Raw genomic sequence first — 23,335 nt, 5'->3', positions numbered from 1 at the left:
ATAAATAATAATGGGGCAGGGACTGGCGTAAAGGATATATAAACTATAGCAAAAAAGGGAAAGTTGTGCTTAACCACTCCATTTTAAAGGGGACCTGACACCCTAAGAAATAATTACAAATTGTTTTCTATTGTGTTTATCAAGCAAAATAAACTTCAATTACACTATATAAATTATTTTAAACTTATTTCCTTCAGCACTGGAATTCACAATTGCAGAAAACAGGCAGGCGCCATTTTGTGGGCACTGTTATTAAGGCAAGCTTTGCATCCTGCCAAAATCTTGTTTCTGTGCCAGTATGGGGGGACCGGATACTCATGTCAATGCACTGGTTACACAATTACATGGTGAGGAGGGAGGGGAAATGTGAGGAGTGCAGTGACATCTAAGAAGTTCTGAATTGAAAGTGAAAGTAACTGTCTGCCCTACCCCTATGCCTAAGGCATAGAGGCGGGGCAGGCAAATATATGATTGACAGCTGGGACTTTTAAATGCTTATATAATGGGTATAGATTTGTTAATAAAAAAATGACTTTGGGTTACATGTTTAATTTGAAAAGGGCTTTTATTATACAGCTTTTTATGTCTGGGTGACAGGTCCACTTTAAAGCATTAGGTGGGGGTGCACTGAGGTTGTGACCACAAAATACATATAGACAACAACAGGAGATCCTCTGCACTCGCCCATTATCAATATATATGCATATTGAAGCAGTATTCTTAAGTGAATAAATCGCATAAGTAAGGTATGAGAGGTAGTTGGCCAGCATGAAGTATACTGCAATATATGGACAAACAATCTCTATTTTAGTTAAAGGGGGGGCATTTCTTGGTAGCTCAAAGCACAGGATGTCTTAATGTCCTATATATTGATAATGGGTGAGTGCAGAGGAGTTCTTGTTGTTGTGTAAATGATGTATAACCCTCTGTAAAGTGCTGAGGAATATGTTGGTGCTCTATTTAGGATAATGACAATAATAATTATATTAACAATGTACTAAAAGCAATAAAAAACAAACAGTCCCTTCATTATCCAATGCCATCAATCTGCTATTCTAAGCGCTATGCTCAGAAACATTTAGCTGCATATTTAAGAAAAACAAAACCATTTTTGCTTTTTCTGGCCAAAAACCCCCAAATAACTGCTATACAAAAACGTTAAACTAAAGATTGTCACAAGACTATTCCCAAAACTCACATTATACAAATTTTCTATTTTGCAGAAAAAGTTTTTGGCAAATTGATCTGGCAAAATAAACAGGCCATAAGTTGCATGGGCCTTTTTTAAGTTTTACGTTGTAAGCACTTTTGGGCAGGGCCCTTATTACCTCTTGCATTAGTTACTGATTGCTTTATATGTAGATCAATACCTTCATTGTCTGCAGCTATTTACTGTACATATAAATGTACAATAAAGATGTAAGCACTTAAAGGACAATGAAAGGTTAATATCAATGAAAAGTAATTCTAAAGGCATTCTTTTTAAGTACTTACTGCATATCTAAATTCCCAGATCCCTGCTTGCTTCTCTGAGATATGGTGCTGGCAGCCTACAGCAGTGTGAAGACTACAGTGACATCACTGAAATCTCTCTGTCCTTCCTGTAGGCTGCCAGCGGCAGCCTTCCTGTTCTCTGAGCATGTGTGTAACTTGATCCTGTCTCCTGTTCTGAGCTACACATGCCCACCAGCCAATCAGAAGCAGATCTGGCAGAGGGGAGGGGGGAGGGAATGAAACACATGTGCAGTATGAAGCAAGGAGGGAAAGGAAGGGAGAATACCTTTTTAGAGATGGCTGCCTGTTCTAGAAAATGTGAAGTAAGTGTGACTGAGTAAATATTTGGTTAGGTGAGCCAAAAGTGTGGCGTTTTTACTAAAAAATAGAAGGACTATTGGGCAGTATGCTTTTTGAATTTTGACTTGCATTCTCCTTTAATAAATGCAGTATGTGCTAATAATAATAATAATAGTTTTCACAATATCACAGGTTAAACACTTTAAGGTGAAAATCTCTTAAGAAAAGTTAAATATTTCAGTAAATAGCTTAAAAGGATCTGTAAAATAAAATAAGAAACTGGTGTAAAAAAGTGGGAAATTAAATTTACATTTAAGTAAAATTGTAATATTTTCTCAAACATGCTTAGGAAAAAATTAAACTTTTGATAAATCTGCCTTTACAAGTAAGACTGTCAGTTTTACTGGGTGTTTCATTAATCTGCTTCAAAAGCTGTTATTTACCATCTTTTAGAAAGAGATGTTAAGAAATATTAAAAGGTATGGAGACATCTAAATAACATAAAAAGTAATCTCTTGCTTGATATTTACTTCAAATGTCAAAATAATAATAATAATAATAAAATAATAATAATAATAATAATAATAATGCTACATATTTGTATTTCATATTTGTCCCCATTTATTTTTGCTGGTTGAAATATTTTCTGAGCCAACACATTTTCACTTGGTTTTCAAATGTCACCAGTTGTTTTTTCCAAAATACTTTTCTGCAGAGAAATTGAAAGCCATAAAGCAGAACCCATTATCAAGGTTCCAAAGCACACAGTATGTTCAAAAATCCCTCAATTTCCCCTGTGTCTTTACAACATACTGTTTACCTCACTGGCATGTGACTACATAATCATTACTGTACAGCAGTTACATGTTGTACAAGACCCAGTGACACTGAATATGATTTTTTTTTTTTTAGACTTTTTTTTTGTAGTTATTTAACATTTTGTGTAGTGTTTTAGTTGCTTTGGGACATCAGCTCAGTCTGACGATTTCTGTGCTTATAGTGTAACGTTAATTGAATGTGCATTTTGATAAGTACATCTGTATATCCCTCACTCTTCCTCCCAGTATTTTACAGGTGGAAGAACTGCTTCCCTCTGGCATAACACAGCTTTGTAACTGGTCTTGTCTTGTCACTATACATACAGTTCTAATGATGATCACCAAAGATCTCATATTCCTAGCCCTAATCTCAGCAAAAGAGCTATTTTTAAGGCATCCAAGGCAACACCTTGAGAAGAAGATTTAAAGGGGTTGTTCACCATTAAATGAGAAGGAAAGCCTAAGTCACTTGGGGGTGCCAAAATGTTAGGCACCCCCAAGTGACTTGAATCGCTTACCTTGTACCCTGGGCTGGTGCCCCTGTTAAGAGAGAACTGCACCAGCCCAGGGTAGCAGCGATCGATTCCTTTTTCCGCGTTGGCGCACTTGCACATGCGCAGTAGAGTGAAAAGCTGAACGTTAACAACAAATTCGGCCCAGGGATTTTGCCGGCAGAAGAAACACGGAAGAAGGAAGCGTTCGCTACAGGTACCCCGGGCTGGTGCAGGTTTCTCCTAACAGGGGCACCAGCCCAGGGTACAAGGTAAACGATTAAAGTCACAAGTGACTTAGCTTTCCCTTCTCCTTTAAGTTTACTTTTAGTAAAATGTAGAGAATGCTATTCCAAGACATTTTGCAATTGGTCTTCATTTTTTATTATTTACTACCTGTATAGAAAAATAAGTAGTAAAAAGTAACAATAACAATTAAATTATAGGTCATGGAGTAATAGTGACTCCCATTTGAAAATTGTCAGAATGCGGCAAATAAGTAAAAAACTATAACAAAAATAATGTTAAACTTGGCTTCAGGTCATTTGAACAAAGGCGATACAGCGATGCTGGGGAAAGTATCAGGGGCTGCATCAACTATGCGGCGATCGATTGATCGAGCCTAGCCTGACTCCTTCCTATACAGAAGGAAGGCTAGGCTCGATCGCCGCATAGTGGACGCTTCCCCTGAAACTTTCCCTGCATCGCCGTTCAAATGACCGGAAGCCAAGTTTTTTACAGGTATTTTCTACTAAAGCATTCAAAACAACAAATGGTTTTCAGGATAGGGCAATTATTGGGGGAGGGTAAAATAGATTTTTTAGTTAAAAATTTTTAGTGTTACTTTTCCTTTAAGGGTTTATATCTGTCTTAAAAATGTATCATTATTTGCTGACATTTGTGAAAAAGACTTGGAATAACACTTCAGTTCAGACCGTTCAAGGGGGCAGTTCAGTTTTACATTTAATGATACTCCGAGACAAGTTGCAATTGTTTTTCATTTTTTTCCTTTGTGGCTTTGAGAAACAGCTGTCTAGTTGATAATTACAGGAGATATCTGTAGAGTACAATTAACCCTAGCAAAAAAAAGCAAAGTTCTGTAAAGAAAGGTTAAGTAATACAAAGCAACAATAACAATAATATTGTTGCTCCCAGAGCCATAGTTTTTGAGCTGCTTGGGTCAGTAACATTAACAACCAGATAAACCCAATAGTGTTTTACATTGCAGTCTGGGAAAAGGCAGAAGAAGTGGGCAAATAATTACAAAAAGTTAAAAAATGAAAAAGTAGCTATGCATAGGACATTCTATACCATCTGCAGAACAGGACATTCTATTCTATACCAAAAGATATGTTGTAAACCACCACTTTGTAGAGTCTATTACTCTGTGAAAGGGCCTGGTTGCTTAAATTAAAGTAAGAGGCAAAGCTATTCTGATAGCTATTTTCTTTGGTAACTATATGGGGCTGATTCATCAAAGTACAAGTTCAAATCCCAAAATGGGTAAAATTCGTATTGGATACGATAATTTCTGATGATCGCAAATATGATGGAAATGCTTACAAAAAATCGTATTAGTCACGATATTGTATTGGCGATAAGAAAGTCACAACATTTTCGTATCCAAACAATCATAAACGGCGGAAAATCCTTTCAAACTTTGATCCTTCTGTGCATGTTTTTGGAAGCCTCCCATAGGACTCAATGGCACTCTGCAGCTCCAACCTGGCCCAAGGAAAGTCACGATACCAAAGCTTGAATGAATCCGAAACTTTCGTATGTGTGAAAAGTGGATTAAAACATTACTGATGATGTTACTCATAGCAGCCAATTAGATGCTTTGTATTGGTTTTCTAACTGTTGAAATCTAATTGCTGATTGGTTGCCCTGGGCAACATCACCGGTAATGCTTCAATCCACTTTTTACACAGCATGATAAATATACCCCTTAATATCTGCGATCAAAAAAGGAACAATAAATTCTACATTTACCACACTTACCTGGAAACAAGTTAATTAGATTGACTGGAGGTTTGTTTGTATCAATTGTCAGCTTGTGATTTGCTACTTTTGAAGGTTGTATTGGGAAGCAAACAAGCTTCAGAGGGAGTCGAAATTTACACTGTACAACTCGAGGTACACCTGCGTAGAGAAAAAAAAATAAGAATGCACAAAAAGTCAAGTATACAAAAGGAATACATAAAATAAGGAAGGATAAAAATGTTAAAGGGGTGGTTCACCTTTAATTTAACTTTTAACATGTCATAGATTGTCCTATTCCTAGCAGCTGGTCTTCATTATTTATAATATATAGTTTTTGAATGATTTGCCTTTCTCTTCTACATCTTTCAAGCTTTCAAATGAGGGGGTCACCGACCCAGACAGGCAAAAATACAATTTTAATTTTTGTACTTTTTATTCCTTATCTTTCTAAGAAGGACCTCTCCTATTCATAATTCGGTCACTCTTTCAAACCACTGCCTGGTTGCTAAGATAAACAAGACCCTAGCAACCAGATTACAGCTCAGATTTCTAACTGGAGAGCTGCTAAATAAAAAAAATAAATAACAAAAACAAAACCACAAACAAAAATAAAGACCAACTGGAAAGTGTCTCAGAATATCATTGTCTACATCAGTGCTGTCCAACTTCCGCGGTGCCGAGGGCCGGAATTTCTCGCGCATACATGGTGGAGGGCCGCTAATGGAAGCCATTCCCCCCTTTTAAACCACACCCACTTCAACCTACACCCATTTTATCACAATGGTGGTAGTGCAGCAAAAACCCAAATGCTTGGTCCTCACTGCAGGGATATCAAGCATCATTCATATGTGAAAGAATTAAATTATGTCATATTAAGACACACCCTAAAATCCATATGACTTCTCCTCCCCTGTGGATAGCACAGCAACCCCCAGTACATAATTACACACCTTAGGGACCATTTAATGACTATTTCCAACTGCTAACAAACTCCCAGAACAAATCCCTGTCAGGTTCACCTCCCACAGGCAGCATAGGGTAGAAAGAGTATGGCACACACAGGCAGCACTCTGCCTGCCCTACGCTACCTGTGTGTGCCATACTCTGCCTGCCCAATGATGCCTGTGTCTGCCATATGCTGCCTGTGTGTGCCATACTCTGCCTGCCCAATGATGCCTGTGTCTGCCCTACCCTGCCTGTGTGTGCCATACTCTGCCTGCCATATGCTGCCTGTGTGTGCCATACTCTGCCCTACCCTGCCTGTGTGCCATACTCTACCTGCCATATGCTGCCTGTGTGTGCCATACTCTGCCCTACCCTGCCTGTGTGTGCCATACTCTGCCCTACCCTACCTGTGTGTTCAATACCCTCCCTGTCCTATGCTGCCTGTTTGTGCCATGCCCTCCCTGTCCTATGCTGCCTATGTGCCATACTCTGCCTACACTATGTTGCCTGTGTGTGCCATACCCTCCCTGCCCTATGCTGCCTCTGTGCCATACTCTGCCTACCCTATGCTGCCTACACACAGGCAGCATAGTTCAGGCAGTACATACAATGTCTGAGGTGTGAACAGACGAACAATATGGGTGATTACAGACTGAGCCTGAGGTGTGAACACTGCAGGGGGTAAACAATGCATAGATTAAAAAGTGTGAACAAAACAGGGGATTACATGTTTAAACAATACAGAGGGATTACAGCCTGAATCTGAGGTGAGAACCATGCAGGGGGGCAGTTAATCTCAGTACTGATACCATTTAAAGTTTATACAAGAGTAAACCATCAAAGCAGCCAGACAGGTGGGGGGCCACACAGAGGGGGGTCGCGGGCCACCAGTTGGACAGCACTGGTCTACATGATGCTAAAAGTTAATATAAAGGTGAACAACCCCTTTAAGTAAGACATAACTTAAATATAGCGACACATTAATACAGAGAGTGTACTAAACTGTTTGCCCAGCTTGCTTTATTGTTATTTGAATATTTATTGTATTAATAGTTGAAGATTGTTGAAGAAGATTCTCCCATTCTGAGCCACAACAATCTGAAATCTCTAAAACACAGTATTATTATTACTAAAATAATGACTGTATTATTATTAAAACACAGTATCTAAAACACATTATTATATCCTATGTAACAGGAGTGAGCGAACACATTTTTGCTCTGACTAGCACAGATAAAAAAATATTTTTCCTGGTTGCGCACACTTCTAGTAGTTTCGACTGTATAGAGATTCATCATGGTAACTATATATACTTAAGATTTAGGATTCTGTTGCATTAACATCTACTGTGAGAATCTCTGCTGTTCTTTACCTATAACAGATTTATCACTTAAAACATGAAACCATGAAGAACAATAAAAATGCAGGATCATTTGACATAAAAAAGACAATAGGGCTCATTTACGTATGCAAGCAAAGTGGGCAACTTGTGCTATTCCCCGAAGTCAGTTGCTTGTAAAACCACTTTCATTAAAAATACTTGTGCCAAAATACACTCCTAGTTGTGCTCTGCACTGCTCAATCCTTCCTGCTGCTGTACCTATTGATGCAGGGGACCCCAGGAGCTACTGCCACCTCCTGACCAAGCGGTAGTTATCGGGTTTCGTCAACACCCTGCCAGCAAAACACTAGAAAAACCACCAAACTGTGCCTATTTTTCAATGAAGCACATGTGCAGTTGTGTCCATTTTAGTGAACTGGACGCAAATGCCTATTTGCATCTGCAACAATGCTGGAATTTTCAAGAAAATCACTGCATTTTGGGGGAAAAAACATAGAGATTGCATTTGAAATTGCACTTTGCAAGGTGATGGTTTGGCTCATACTAGAATAATATTTAGGTGAAAAAGTTAAAGAACTTCTAAGGTGTGGTGGAATAGTATTGGTCTTACAAAATCCATTGTCTTGTAAACTATATGTTTATGATTCAGTGGCAATATTATGTAACATTTCTGAGAATATTCCTAATTTATTTATTTTTATTACAAAAAATTGCCGATTGGTTGCCCTGGGCAACACCTCCTGAAACGCTTTACTCCACTTTTTACACAGCATAATAAATATACCCCCTATTCATTAATTTTGTTTTACGTTGTATAGCAGATTGACGTCCAAGACTTGCTCAGGACCCCTATAGCTTATGTTTCTGATATATGAAATCTTTGCTGTTTAAGCCATATCTTCAAGAATAGCATTTAGAAGTTCTGTTAAAATCATTTTACATTATGACCAAGCAGTAGCAGTTCTGGTTGCCAAACCTTTTCTTATTCCTTCCTGTTTTGTCTCACTATCAACCTTCTGTTATTCACAGAGGTCTATAAATTACTTACACAGTGTGTTAGGCGATTGCAATTTTCTTAGGCACAAAAATTCAAATAAAACCTTTTCACCCCACACATATTAATCTTTCCAACTGAAATATTTTTGTAAAATAGGTTTATGGTGATAACACTGATAACTTTCTGTCAGTTGTTTTGTCAATAATATGCCTCCCTTACATAGGCCTGAAACAACCTGTGTTAGAATTCTTATGCCATACCATTCTAAAATGTAATATTAAGGCGAACAATTAGTTTAAAATGTACTCATTATAATAAAAAATATGTACGTTGGCATGGAAATATATCATAGAAATTATTTTTGGGGTTTGGTTGTCAGTTAAATAAATGCATTACTATATTTTTTTAAGTGCATTAAATGTTCTGTTCTGTTCATTCAATCATAATTGTCAGGATTTAATCCAAAGTAAGTTAAATAACAAAGATAATATGTTTCTCACTGAAATCAAGCAGATTCCACTAAATTCAGCCCAAGTTACTGAGCAAAGGCTTAAAGAGTTTTCTTTGGTATGCATCATTGGCAACTAGATCTCCTACATGATTTGTTGAAGTAGGGTTTTAAATGTTACATTTAAATGTCCACTTATGAATAATTGCATGGAAAGCAAGAACCCTCCCTTTGAGTTAACCAACTAGGTTTTTAATCTAGAAAAGCCTCCACCTCTTCTCAGCTACTTGACAAGCAGAGCCATGATTACCAACACTCATTGCTCAAAAAATACCAAGTACCAGTTCTTATAAAGACAGAGAGGGATGGTTCCGTTTAAGGTTGGGGGATCAAATAAGGATCGAGGGCTTTGTTTGCTTGTCACTGAACGGACAATGTTAAATTAAAAAAAAAAATTGAATTTAAAAAATACATAATGATAAACAATGACAGCCAGCCATCTGGAAAATAGATGATGACAGTGTTAAAGGAGAAGTAAAGGTACAATTTTAGATTGAAATTACTATATAAATATAAATAGCTCTATAACAGTAGTAAAAATTGCCTTCATGTACTCTTCCCATCTTGGATCTTGTTAGGTCATCTTTTGAGTGACAGTGTCAGTCACATGCTCGTTATGCTTTGGGATGCTCTTAAGAAACTAAGCTTATTGAGTGCCGGAAATCATCAAGCAGAAAATAAGGTCCTGCTGTTATGCAAGCTACAGGGCTGATAATTAAATTCAGATATAGAATGTACATATTTTTGACCTGCCATGTATTGTCTAATTACTAATTAGCCTTTGAAATTGATAGCCACTGTCTGACACTGTCACTAACCTAAAAGATGCACATAGCGCCCAGTAACAGGCAGTTAACCCTTTTACTGCCAGCTGTTTTGGTCAAAGCGGAACTTGTATTGCCAGACAGTTTTTGAACATTTTGCACTGTTTCAATTTAGGGGCCTTTCCTCGGGGGGGACTTTTAGTTTACCCAGGAAAACAATATATCGTTTTTTTCAGAACAACCTAAGCTTTCAAAAAATAGTAGAATTTTTGTGTAATTCCAATTCTGTAACAAGATATAGGCTTCTAAATGTCTAAAAATGCAAAAAAAAAATCAAATTTTCCATAATATAATCACACATACTAGAAACAAAAATTATTTTATGCACGAATATACAACTGATTTGGAAAGTCCCATGTCTCCTGAACGTGCCAATACCAAATATATTTATGGAGATTTCTCACTTGTATAGGTCATAAACTCCCAGCAGTACACTACCAAATTTCCAAAGCACTGCTTCAGAAAGCTGCATACTTTAGATTTCAAGGGCAAAAATTCCACTAACAGAAGGTTTATCCCAGAAAATTGTACATTTTTGGAAAGAACAGATTCTGGGGAATACAGAATAGGCACAACTGTCTGTCTACTCCAAACTATCAAGTCGCAATGCTTTCCTAAAGTTATTGGTTTTTATCAAAATTTGTGATTTTTTTTAAAAATCACTTCAAAGCATCCAGTCTATAGTATCTTATCTCCTACAGGTCATAAAGTAACCAAATAAAACACCCTAAATATGAATGCCAGGGGTCCACTGAACAGTTTGATGCCCAATATGTATAGGTTTACTTAAGTATGTGGCATGTAGGGGCCCCAATGTGAACATACCCCATATGTACTGTCATTTCTGTCATTTCAGCTCCTGCAAAATCAACACATTTACATCATTATATGTGGGATAAAGCTAGTAAAAAGTACGCTCACCCCAGAAAGTCATATATTTTTGGAAAGTACACATTCCCCCGAATATAAAATGGGTACCCATGTCTTTCTACTCCAAAGTACCAAGCCACACAGCTTTTCTAAAGTTAGCAATTTTGATGACATTTCCAAAAATCCCCTCAAAGCTTCCAATTTGCAGCATCTTATCTCCCACATAGCATTAGGTACCAAGATAAAACACCCTGAATTTGAACACCAGGGGTCCACTGAACAGTTTGATGCCCAATATGTATAGGTTTACCTAAGTATGTGGCATATAGGGGCCCCAATGTGAACATTCCCCATATGTACTGTCATTTCTGTCATTTCAGCTCCTGCAAAATCAACACATTTACATCATTATATGTGGGATAAAGCTAGTAAAAAGTACGCTCACCCCAGAAAGCCATATATTTTTGGAAAGTACACATTCCCCCGAATCTAAAATGGGTACCCATGTCTTTCTACTCCAAAGTACCAAGCCGCACAGCTTTTCTAAAGTTAGCAATTTTGATGACATTTCAAAAAATCCCCTCAAAGCTTCCACTTTGCAGCATCTTATCTCCCACATAGTATTAGGTACCAAGATAAAACACCCTGAATATGAACGCCAGGGGTCCACTGAACAGTTTGATGCCCAATATGTATAGGTTTACCTAAGTATGTGGCATGTAGGGGCCCCAATGGGAACATACCCCCATATGATCTATCATTTCAGCTCCTGCAAAATCAACACATTTACATCCTTTATGTATGTGGGATAATGTGGGATAATGCTACAAAAAAAGTATGCTCACCCCAGAAAGCCATATATTTTTGGAAAGTACACATCCCCCCGAATCTATGATGGGTAAACATTTCTTCTTGCTTCAAAGTACCAAGCTGTAAAGCTTTCCTAAGTTTGCAGATTTATATGACATTTCAAAATCGCATAAAAATTTAGCAATTTGCCGCATTTATCTCTCACAATTTCTTGATAAAGATCAGATAAAGACAAATCACCAAGGAACACCTATGGTCTACTGAACAGTTTGATGCCCAATATGCATAGATATACCAAAGTCTGCGGTATGTACTGAACCCAGAATGAAAATAGCGCATAAGGATTTCTTGCCTGCCAGCTCAGCTTTTGCACACAGAGCCCCCTGTCAGTGTATTATGTGCCAAAACTTCCCCATGTATAGAAGCTCTCTGCAGCGGCATGAGAGCAGCGCTTAAATGGCAACGACGTGTGGGACACGTCGTTGGCAGTTAAGCCCTTTTACTGCCACGACGTATCCCATACGTCGTTGGCAGTAAAAGAGTTAAAGGACAAGGCAACTCAAAATATAATTTGCCTAATAAAAGAAACCAAAATTCTAAGCAGCTTTGCAATATACATTTATTAAAAGTTTGTAATGGTTTTTGCGTTATTTGTATTTATAATTGCTATTATTACCTGTCCTTTTCTATTCTCTGCCCTGGTGGCTCAGATTGTTGAAACATTGTAACACAAGGCAGAAGAATGACAGACCTGTATTGCTGGAGAAGCAAGACCTTTGCAACATTGTTTAAAATGTAACAACCAGGAGTTCAGAAAATGCAGCTTTCAATAGCAATTACATTTACAAATAACGGTTAAAGCTGTACAAATTTGTAATTATTTCATATTGGAAAGTTGCTTAGAATTATGTTTTCTTTAATTATGCAAAACATTATTTTTGGGGTTGACATGCCCTTTAAGGATTAAAGTCAACATCTGTGCACGGGCGGTATCTGTGCACGGGCGGTATCTGGCACCGACATCAATGTGTGGTGTGACATTAGCTAAGTAAATATATTTAATGTAATGTAGATGTGTTCTATCCCATTTCCATTTACTGGCTTATTCAACAGTAACACAAAAGGATTTTTCAACTACACGTTTGTGAAACTGCAGCACCCTCTAGTGCTGATTTTTAGCTGCATTAATAAACAGTTGACTTATACCAGAAGAATACGTTGTGTGTGTGTGTGTGTATATATATATATATATATATATGTGTGTATATATATACAGTGGCTTGCAAAAGTATTCAGCCCCCTTGAACTTTTCCACATTTTGTCACATTACAGCCACAAACATGAATCAATTTTATTGGAATTCCACGTGAACGACCAATACAAAGTGGTGTACACGTGAGAAGTGGAACGAAAATCATACATGATTCCAAACATTTTTTACAAATAAATAACTGCAAAGTGGGGTGTGCGTAATTATTCAGCCCCCTGAGTCAATACTTTGTAGAACCACCTTTTGCTGCAATTACAGCTGCCAGTCTTTTAGGGTATGTCTCTACCAGCTTTGCACATCTACAGACTGAAATCCTTGCCCATTCTTCTTTGCAAAACAGCTCCAGCTCAGTCAGATTAGATGGACAGCGTTTGTGAACAGCAGTTTTCAGATCTTGCCACAGATTCTCCATTGGATTTAGATCTGGACTTTGACTGGGCCATTCTAACACATGGATATGTTTTGTTTTAAACCATTCCATTGTTGCCCTGGCTTTATGTTTAGGGTCGTTGTCCTGCTGGAAGGTGAACCTCCGCCCCAGTCTCAAGTCTTTTGCAGACTCCAAGATTGCCCTGTATTTGGCTCCATCCATCTTCCCATCAACTCTGACCAGCTTCCCTGTCCCTGCTGAAAAGAAGCACCCCCAGAGCATGATGCTGCCACCACCATATTTGACAGTGGGGATGGTGTGTTCAGAGTGATGTGCAGTGTTAGTTTTCGGCCACACATAGCGTTTTGCATTTTGGCCAAAAAGTTCCATTTTGGTCTCATCTGACCAGAGCACCTTCTTCCACATGTTTGCTGTGTCCCCCACATGGCTTGTGGCAAACTGCAAACGGGACTTCTTATGGTTTTCTGTTAACAATGGCTTTCTTCTTGCCACTCTTCCATAAAGGCCAACTTTGTGCAGTGCACGACTAATAGTTGTCCTATGGACAGATTCCCCCACCTGAGCTGTAGATCTCTGCAGCTCGTCCAGAGTCACCATGGGCCTCTTGGCTGCATTTCTGATCAGCGCTCTCCTTGTTCGGCCTGTGAGTTTAGGTGGACGGCCTTGTCTTGGTAGGTTTACAGTTGTACCATACTCCTTCCATTTCTGAATTATCTCTTGAACAGTGCTCCGTGGGATGTTCAAGGCTTTGGAAATCTTTTTGTAGCCTAAGCCTGCTTAAAATTTCTCAATAACTTTATCCCTGTCTGGTGTGTTCTTTGGACTTCATGGTGTTGTTGCTCCCAATATTCTCTTAGACAACCTCTGAGGCCGTCACAGAGCAGCTGTATTTGTACTGACATTAGATTACACACAGGTGCACTCTATTTAGTCATTAGCACTCATCAGGCAATGTCTATGGGCAACTGACTGCACTCAGGGCTGAATAATTACGCACATCCCACTTTGCAGTTATTTATTTGTAAAAAATGTTTGGAATCATGTATGATTTTCGTTCCACTTCTCACGTGTACACCACTTTGTATTGGTCTTTCACGTGGAATTCCAATAAAATTGATTCATGTTTGTGGCTGTAATGTGACAAAATGTGGAGAAGTTCAAGGGGGCTGAATACTTTTGCAAGCCACTGTGTATATATGTAAGTTACAGCATGGTTGGTTTTCCTAATCTTTCTAAATGTTAAACAAACTTACTGTAAAGACAAACAGTATCAGTAATATTGCAGTTAAATCTATCTGAAGTCTGAAGCACTTTAAATCAAAAGCTTTATCTGTTATGAATTACAAGCCACTGTTATATTTCATTTTCCTGGCATGGAGCTGAATCAGTATTATGTTATGGATTAATAAGTACTGCCATTACTGACAGATTCTCATGACTCAAGCCTAGGAGACATGATGAAAAATTCAAGAGGTTGGTCTTCGAGCTACCCTCTTTTAAATTATAAAGCAACACATTGTTATAACTGGTGGTGTTCTTTAAAGCAAACTAATTCTATGTAGTCAGAATAATTAAGAAAATGCTTTAAGGAATAATCATATATCATTTTCTAAATTTATCAGTCACTACAGAGTTCTATACCTATAAAACCCTGACACGAGACATGATCAAAGTGTCCAAAACATTTTGAGAGATTTGATGCAAATTCTTACCTTCTGGGTTCAGTTCTAGTGGAAGCGCAGCAAAAAATGTAGAAAAAGGAAGACAGGGTAAGAAATTCTCTATGTAAAAATTATGGTTCTCTATTTTATTGATGCACATAGGTCAGTATTGCATCCAAATGTGTGCTGTTATTTTATACCACACAGTAAAGTCCATAGAAATCAATGGGAACAAAGTTTTGTGAATGTAAAATAAAATGGAAAAAGCTATGCAAGTTTCTTATGCTAACTGTTCTTTGCTAACTACATATGTTTTTGCACACAGTTTTATTATAAAAATATTTACCCAAGGCCATTGCTATACCTGGTTTAAGGTTAAATTAATAACAATATAAAAAGCAAAATTTGCAACATATCCATTAAACTGTATAAAAAAATCGACTAACCTGAAGGCAAATGCAGTTATGAAAAAAATAAATCTTAAAGCAAAGAGCAGCTTTTTCTTTGAATTATAATATTCTAAGAGCTTGGTAAAACCTATTAACTACTGCAAAACATGTTCTAAAAAGGTTTTTATAAATTAAAGGGGAAATAAATTCCACAAAAGGCTAACACAATCTAAGTAACATGAAATAGAAGTATCCGTTTTTATTTTTGTACCTTTCATGTCAAATATAAATGAAAAAGTCAGAAAACAGCGCTCCACCCTTTCACATATTTCCAGTCCAAGGTTCCTCTCTGTATCACTCATTTGCCACTGGCACTTTCAAAGCCAGAAGGTAGACCACATTCAAGGTGGGCAGACGTGGATAGCACTTTTGGTGATGTAATTTTGCTTCTAAAATCAGTACTGCCCTGACTGCCTTCCTTGTTGTTTTGGATTCCTGGTTATATTGAGAATAAAAGCTGCAGTTTGAGTTTAGCTCTAAGGGCAATGACACACTGGGAGATTTGTCGCCTGCGTTAAAAAAATCTCCCTGAAAATGTGTTGCCCTTCGTTAACATTGGAATTTTTGCAGAAAAAACACAATTTCTTGCAACGATTTGGCTTAATGCCTGCTTTCGCATTTTCCTACAGTTAAGCAAAATTGCTTTACGTAATGTCATTTACTTGCGGTGATTCCTATGTTAGCGTAGGGCAAGGCATTTTAAGGTAGATTTGTTGCGATTTTTGAACTCCACTACCTTCTCCGTCTTGCTACTTTCCCATTGTTCTGCTGATCGGCTGCTGGGGAGGGGGGGGGGGCGGTGACATCAATCCTACTTGCATAGCAGCAGTAAAGAGTGACTGAAGTTAATCACAGCACAAGTCACATAGCTGAGGGCACCAGGGAAACTAACAACATTTCAAAATTATACATTAAAAAAATCTGTTCTTTTAAAAAACAGATTTTAGTTCAGAGTTCTTTGGAAGCAGCAATATTAACTGATGCATTTTGAAGAAAAAAAACACTTTTTCTCATGACAGTATCCTTTAAAGGAGAAAGAAAGGTAAAATCTAAGTAAGCTTTATCAGAAAGGCCTATGTAAATACAGCTATAAGCGCTCACAGAAACGCTGCTTTGACTTCTCTGTCAAAAGATTACTTGTGTCTGTTTTCCTCTGTCACGCAGACAAGAATGCTAAAAGCTGACTCATAGCCTTACAAACTGAGCATGTACACCGGTCTTGCTTTTGGTGCAGGAGTGAGGCATTATGGGAACTTTCTTTACACAGCTCAGTGTTTTTTCTTCATGTTTGGCTTCTGATCATCTGAATGGGAGAAATATGGGGAGACTTAAGGGCACTATTGAGACAACTGAAGGTATGCCTGCAGCTTGAGATTAATTCTTTATTAGCCTTTCCTTCTCCTTTAAACTTTATATGCATAAGCAACTCTTTGGCACTAATTTGGCACATATTGCAGTGAACCCTAGACAGTGGCTTGGTAGCAATATGTTGCTCCTCAGTGACCGCAGAAGTTGCTCCCAATGACCTTAAATCAGATGCTCTTTTTATATTCCCAGTATAAAGGCAAGTCTTGAAGCTACATGTTTACTGGCAAACACAAGCTGCTTCAATATGACACTAGGAAACAGATAATGTTTATTACTGTTAACAACTCCCCTATCACCCTGTCTCTCCAGGCCCAGAGCCTTGGGGTTATCCTTGATTCTGCTTTATCCTTCGCTGCTCTTATCCAATCAATACCTTAATCTAGTCATATTTAACTACAATCATTTATAGTTAAAGATATTACAAAAAATTTAATTTCACTCGCTCATCATATCACATATGAAGTTGACTTCTGTAACTCTGTTACTTGACCTTCCCCTTCAAAGACTGTCCCCTACCCATCACAGAATAAATGCTGCTGCTAAACCCACTCATGCTAGCAATCCCGCCTCCTCTGCCATATTATTCTGCCATTCTCTAAACTGGCTTCAAGTGTCTTTCAGAATGTAATCCCTTGTTATTCTCTTTTATTGACCTATTCCTTAAAAACGAACTCATTAATTTTTCACATACACAAACTCAAGGCTTTGCTAGGGCTGCATCCTCTTTCTGGCGTAACTTCTATCCTACATCTATGTACACACATTCAATGGTATTCATGCGGCTTCCTCCATATATGGAGAGCACACATCAAGCCACCAAACAATAACATCAATAATGCCACTAAAAAGCAATAAGGAAAAGATAAAATATAAAAGCTGTGCTCCCCTAATAGTAAGGCAAAACAGATGGGAATATGGAGTATGGAGATGATCTTAGGCTATGTTCAGCCCTAAGAAAGTTTCCAGAATACTACCCATACTAAATACTGTATGGGTTCCACCTCCTAAAACTGGAAATAGATAAGGGCCAATAATACAGGGCCTTAAAGGAATGATACATAAATAACACTAATTAGTTATATCTAGATTTACCTGTAAGCTTATATCCTTTTTCCCCAATATATGTATGCTTTTTTAAATAAAAAATTTCATCATAGTACAGTCATCATAATACCTATGGAATATATTATATGCACATGCATGCTTGTGATGCAAGCTTGGGAGGCACGTTTACCACTCCTACTTCAGGTGCATGTGCATAATGAGCAAGTTAGGGGCCTTGCTCATAATGCGCATATCACACACACCGTGGCCACCCGCACTAGAAGCTTTTAAAAGATGTGAGGAGTAGGAGTTGAAGCATATTCTTTAAAGGGGATGTAACTTCAAAGTGCTCGGCTCCAGGTTCTCCATTAATCAGTCAGTGGAGTTAAGGGGGTATATCATACTCCATTTATAACTGAAGTCGAGACCTAAATGATCTGGAAACCTTGATTTCTATGCTTATATACTTGGTATATGGTATTATAAGACAGTAAGGGATTTTGCATATAACTGACAATAAAAGAGCTGAGTGAAACATTTTTATTTGTGCAAAGCTGTTAGCAACCCTTTGTTCATAATACTTACCTGTAGGTGTACTGTAAGAAACCACTGCACTTCCATCAAGATCTGCTGGAGGATAATTTCCCTTCAGGAACACAGAAGTACTTGCAGTTTTAGAAACTCCTGGCTCTAAAAAAAGAAACCTTTTCTAGATGTACAGCATAAAGAATAAAAGTCACAAATATTTTTAGCATGACAAGAAAAATAACATTTTCCTTTAACTGTTACCTTGAGTCATTCACGGTTGGAGCACAGACTCATGGAGTAACTGGCTGCATGACTAAAGATATTTAATATACAGGCAAAGGACCTGTTATCCAGAATGCTCAGGGCCTGGAGTTTTCTGTATAAGGGGTCTTTCTGTAATTTGGATCTCTGTAACATAAGCCTACTAAAGAATAATTAAAACATTAATAAAATCCAACAGGACTGTTTTGCCTCCAATAAGAATTAATTATATTGTAGGTAGGACCAAGTACAAGGTACTGTTTTATTATTATAGAATAAAAGGAAACAGTTTTTAAAAACTGGCCTTCCTGCAATTCAGAGCTTTCTGGATAATGGTAACAACCTCTGTTCATGTAATCTACTACCCAAGCCTCCGCCTCAGTACATTTTTGGCTTACATATACATTTTGCTTAGATGCACAGCTGACTAAAGGGACATACAAGGGACATATCATTTATTATAAGGTTATAAGGTAATAACATTTCTATAGATGCACTATATATACACTCAAAAACAAAAAAAAAAAGAACCTCAAATAAATATACAGGTATAATAGGTATGGGGGTCTATTAATCTGGAATGCTTTGGACAAGGGAATTTCTAGATAAGATTTTCTGTAAAATGAAGTACCAATGCCATAAAAAAAAAGTGTTTTTGCCATCAACATGGATTTACGCTAGTTTAGTTATCATTAAACACATACAAGGTGCTGTTTAATGATTACAAAAAAAACAAGATTCATACAAATTAGGGATGCACCTCATCCACTATTTTAGGATACGGACGAACCCTGAATCCTTTGCGAAAAATTTGGCCGAATACCAAACCAAAACTGAACCTGAACCCTAATTTGCATATACCAAACCAATACCAAACCTGAACCCTAATTTGCACATGCAAATTAGGATAATGAAGGGTTAATGAGAACCGCGCACTAAGCATGCAGTGAAAAATGTATTTATGTGGCAAAAAGTCACATGACTAAGGATTCAGTTAGGCCATGAATTCAACCGAATCCTGCCGAAATCCTGGATTCAGTGCATTTCTAATACAAAATAATTTCTTGTTTAAATATGGAAATACCAATGCTGTATTTCAGTGCTTTCTGTAAAAAAGGGTTTCTGGAAAACACATTCTATACCTGCAGATGATAAGCATCTGCAAATATAGCACAAGTCCTAAGCTGCTTGTTTGTAAGAGTTTTGTTATGGTTATTATAGTAGTTAAAGCACAACAGTGTGAACAACGAAATGGCACTGGAAACCAGAACATTTAAGGGGCTGCTAGGCCTAAAATAATGCCAAATAATGTGTTTTCTTATGGATTATGGAGGTTGAAGGGTCTAATTCTTTTGTTTTTTTTAAGGGGGACACCAAAGTATTGTTCCATCATCAGCATCAGTCTAAGTTAAAAATAAAACTGTGTACTCCAAGTTATGATTAAACTATGAAAAAATTCCAAAGGAGAATGGTATACTTTTCTATGTCTACTTACCTAAAGTGTCAAATATGAACTGGTCTTGAGTAAGTGACAATGGGGGAGGAGTACTTATTAGCAACACTGCCTTTTGAAGAGTCAGTCTACTTCTTACACACAACTAAACAAAGAGAAAAACAATGTTATGTCATTTTAAATTTTCCACTATCATCATAAAGTTTAAATGCCACATACACTTAGACCATTGCTGTGATAAAAATAAAATATTGAAATTGAGATGGTGGCAAAAGACCCAATACATTTCTATTATTAGTAATAAGACCAGTAATCAGTGTTTGTATTCAAACCCACATATGTAATAAAAGGCACTAAGTTGTTTAGGTGCAGCAAACCATAACAACCAATGAGATGTATTATTTTAAACAAGCAACTAGTACATGCTACCTGCTGATTGGTTGCTATAGGTGAAGTTTGCTGCAGACGAACTGTAGCAAACTTTGCTCCTTATATTACATAGCACTAAAACATATAAGGGTTGATTCACTAAAGTGCGATAACGCTTATCAAATGCTTTTTTGCATTAAAATTGACGCGAAAAAAACGTGCGATTCGCTAAAGTATTATCACATGTGTTAAGTCTCATATCGGATGCATTAAATAGCACACAACCGCATGCGTTCATTTTAATGCAATGCGGTAATTAGCAAATTAAAATACTAACTCATGATTCACAAAAGCCCCTAAAGCGTTAAATGCGTTAATTAGCGGGCAAATGTGTGCGAATTTAAGCGCCTAATTGGGGGAGGCATTGGGCACAAATTTTTAATTTTGAGTGGAAAAAGGCATGATGGAGTTTGCAATGGGGTTTTTGCTTGATTTGGAGGAGGAACAGCAAGTCCCTGAGCCTTCCAGAGTCATGCGGCCTCGCTTTTTTCAGAGCCACTTTAGAGGGCTTAAGCGAGCATGAAGTGGTCAGGTGCTACAGGCTCAATTGAGTAGCAATATCCAACCTGTATGAGCTGCTTGAGCCTTCCCTGCAGCCACTGACTCGCAGAAGCCGTGCTGTAGCCGTAATGGTCAAACTCCTGTGCTCCCTGCACTTTTTGGCCACTGGCAGTTTCCAGAGGGTTGGGGGGGTTTACGGGGGGGTGTCACAGCCTACCTTTTCACTGTGCCTTGGGCAGGTCCTGGATGCCATCCGCTCGGTGTCTGGGAATTTAATCTCATTCCCCAAAAATCGGAACGCCATGAAAAGGCAGTTTTATGGGGTAAGTGCCATCCCCAATGAGTTGGGTGCAATTGATTGCACCCATGTGGCATTAAACCCCATCCCCCCAAGACAGGGAGCACATCTTTAGAAACAGGAAAAGCTACCACTCCCTCAATGTGCAAGTGGTGTGTGATGCACAGATGAATATCCTGAGCATTGTGTCTGGGTTCCCCAGCTCCTCTCACGATGCTTACATCCTAAGGCAGTCCGCACTTTACGATGCTTTCGAGACAGGACAAATGCCTCACCGGTGGCTGTTAAGTAAGTATTTGTGTCATGTCTAGCACAACTTGCCCACATTTGCTTTCTGTCTCCCACTGTCAAACCAGGCCCTGCCTGCCATAAGCTTGTTTTGCAATTTCAAAAGTGCCCTCTTTTGCCACTGGGAGAGACAAAGCAGCTACTTGTAGTGTCACCTATCAGTCTCACACTGTCACATCTGTTGCCAAAGGGCCATGTTTTGACAGAGGGAGACTGGAAACAGCTTATTTGTTTGCAGCATCTTATTACATCTTATTTTATTTCAGGAGAAGCTGGCTACCCGTGCTCTTGGTGGCTGATCACACCCACTCACAGGCCGCGTGTGCTTTTAATGAAGCCCATGCCAGAGCGCGGTCTGTGATTGAGCCGGTTCCGCTGCCTGGATAAATCAGGAGGCAGCCTAATGTACAGCCCCTCTAAAGTTGCCCAAATTGTGGCTGCGTGTGCTGTACTGCACAATCTGGCGAACCGGCATGGCTTACCAGGCGATGTGGCCGAGGACGTGGATGACCCCATACATCCCCAAGATCCTAGCCAACAATGCTACTTTTTGTCGTTGTAGTTCTAACCGCTCCTCTTGCAGGCTTAACATGGAGCCTCATGTGCAGCTTGGCGTGCCTGACTGGCCTGTTGGAGGCTTAACATGGCAGCCTTGTGTGTAGCTTGGCGTGCCTGACTGGCATTGTAGGCGTTAGTGGCCACACACAAGTCGACATGCAGTGTGTCCAACTTTTTCATTAAATTTTTATTATGCCTCATTTGGGATTTGTGGAACCTATCTTTCTCAGGTTCCTGGGGGGCCACATTAGCTGTTTTGGCCTGGGTTGTGACCTGCTGCTTGGGAATGTTGGCCGGCTCCTCATCTGAGAACAAGGCCACGTTGCTGCCATATACGTGTGACCCTCTCTCACTTGCCTCCCCACTAAAAGTTTCCCCTTCAATTTTAGGATCACATTGTGGGGGGTGGAGCAGAGACGAGGAGCGTCCAGCAGAGCATCCGTGGCCACCTTTTGGAAAAAAGAAAGAGACTTTATTTAATTTTTTGTTATTATGTTCATGATGCCAGGCAAACTTCATGGACAATAATGATTGTCATTTGTTTTAAAACATGACCAAGTTTATTTTGCAAAAACTATTTGTGGACATTGATTCATTCCAAATGAGCCAAAAAGGTAAAATCAAGTTGAAAAGATTCACTGTCCAAAAGTACAAGATGAACTGACTGCACCTAACCCAGCAACACACTTGTTCAATAACACACCTATCTTATTAGCAATACACTGCACTTCTGTAATTGAAACACCTGCAATATACACGGAGACAATTCACTATTATGCCACTGCACAAGTCTAACACAAAACCCAGGTCCAACAAAATTTGGTAACAAAAATACCTGGAATCGGAGCAGATGACAATTGTCTGCATCTGCTTGCGCCAGGTTGTGGTAAGGATGAATCTGTTGTAGAAAACATTGGATTCCATTAATATTAAGCTTCTCTGCAAGAGTAAATACACTTGTATTAATGTCATTACACCTACCTTGGCCAACATTCCTGTCGGAATCAAAGATGCCGGCGAAATCAGTCACGCTCTCTGCATGAAGAAAAGGCATGAGTTGCTTCTCATACCTGGTGAAATAGACCTTCTTTGCAGGGCCACCTCCAGTTCCAGATCTAAATAAAATATATGAATGCTTTTATTGTGTTGCCTCTAATAAGCAAGCCATAACAACGCAGTCACTTTTTGTTACTCATTGTTGCCCCAATCAATTCCCTTTACTTTCATGTGTAACAATACTAAGGCATGCTCTGACACAAACCCTACTAAAATGCTGCAAGTTGCTGCTAAGTGGCCTCGCTTAGTCCTAGGGCTCTCCCTTATACTCTGTATTAAACAATGCTTCCACAATAATCCTCCTACAGGGCATTAAGTATTTTGGGAAATATTTCTTATATGACCCCCCTATTTACTGTCTTAATTTGTTGTTCTACTCTACAGTTTTGAGGACATAA

The 23,335-nt window shown here is 38.5% G+C and overlaps 1 protein-coding gene across 2 annotated transcripts in view; it reads right to left on the bottom strand.

The window, feature by feature from the left end:
* Positions 1–23,335, bottom strand: part of bbs9 (Bardet-Biedl syndrome 9) — a 160,187-nt gene that overhangs the window by 84,214 nt on the left and 52,638 nt on the right. The window contains exons 13-16 of one of the 2 annotated variants that reach the window (XM_012964735.3): positions 19,850–19,952; positions 18,151–18,255; positions 14,756–14,770; positions 5,105–5,245 (exon numbers count right to left, since the gene is read on the bottom strand). In XM_012964735.3, coding sequence (XP_012820189.2) covers positions 5,105–5,245; positions 14,756–14,770; positions 18,151–18,255; positions 19,850–19,952 — 364 coding nt within the window. 2 annotated transcript variants of the gene reach the window in all.

The sequence above is a fragment of the Xenopus tropicalis genome, chromosome 6 (assembly GCF_000004195.4).
Source record: "Xenopus tropicalis strain Nigerian chromosome 6, UCB_Xtro_10.0, whole genome shotgun sequence".
In the NCBI taxonomy this organism is placed as follows: Eukaryota; Metazoa; Chordata; class Amphibia; order Anura; family Pipidae; genus Xenopus; species Xenopus tropicalis.
Note: the sequence above shows the minus strand (reverse complement) of the source record. Positions and strands in the feature narration are given on the sequence as shown.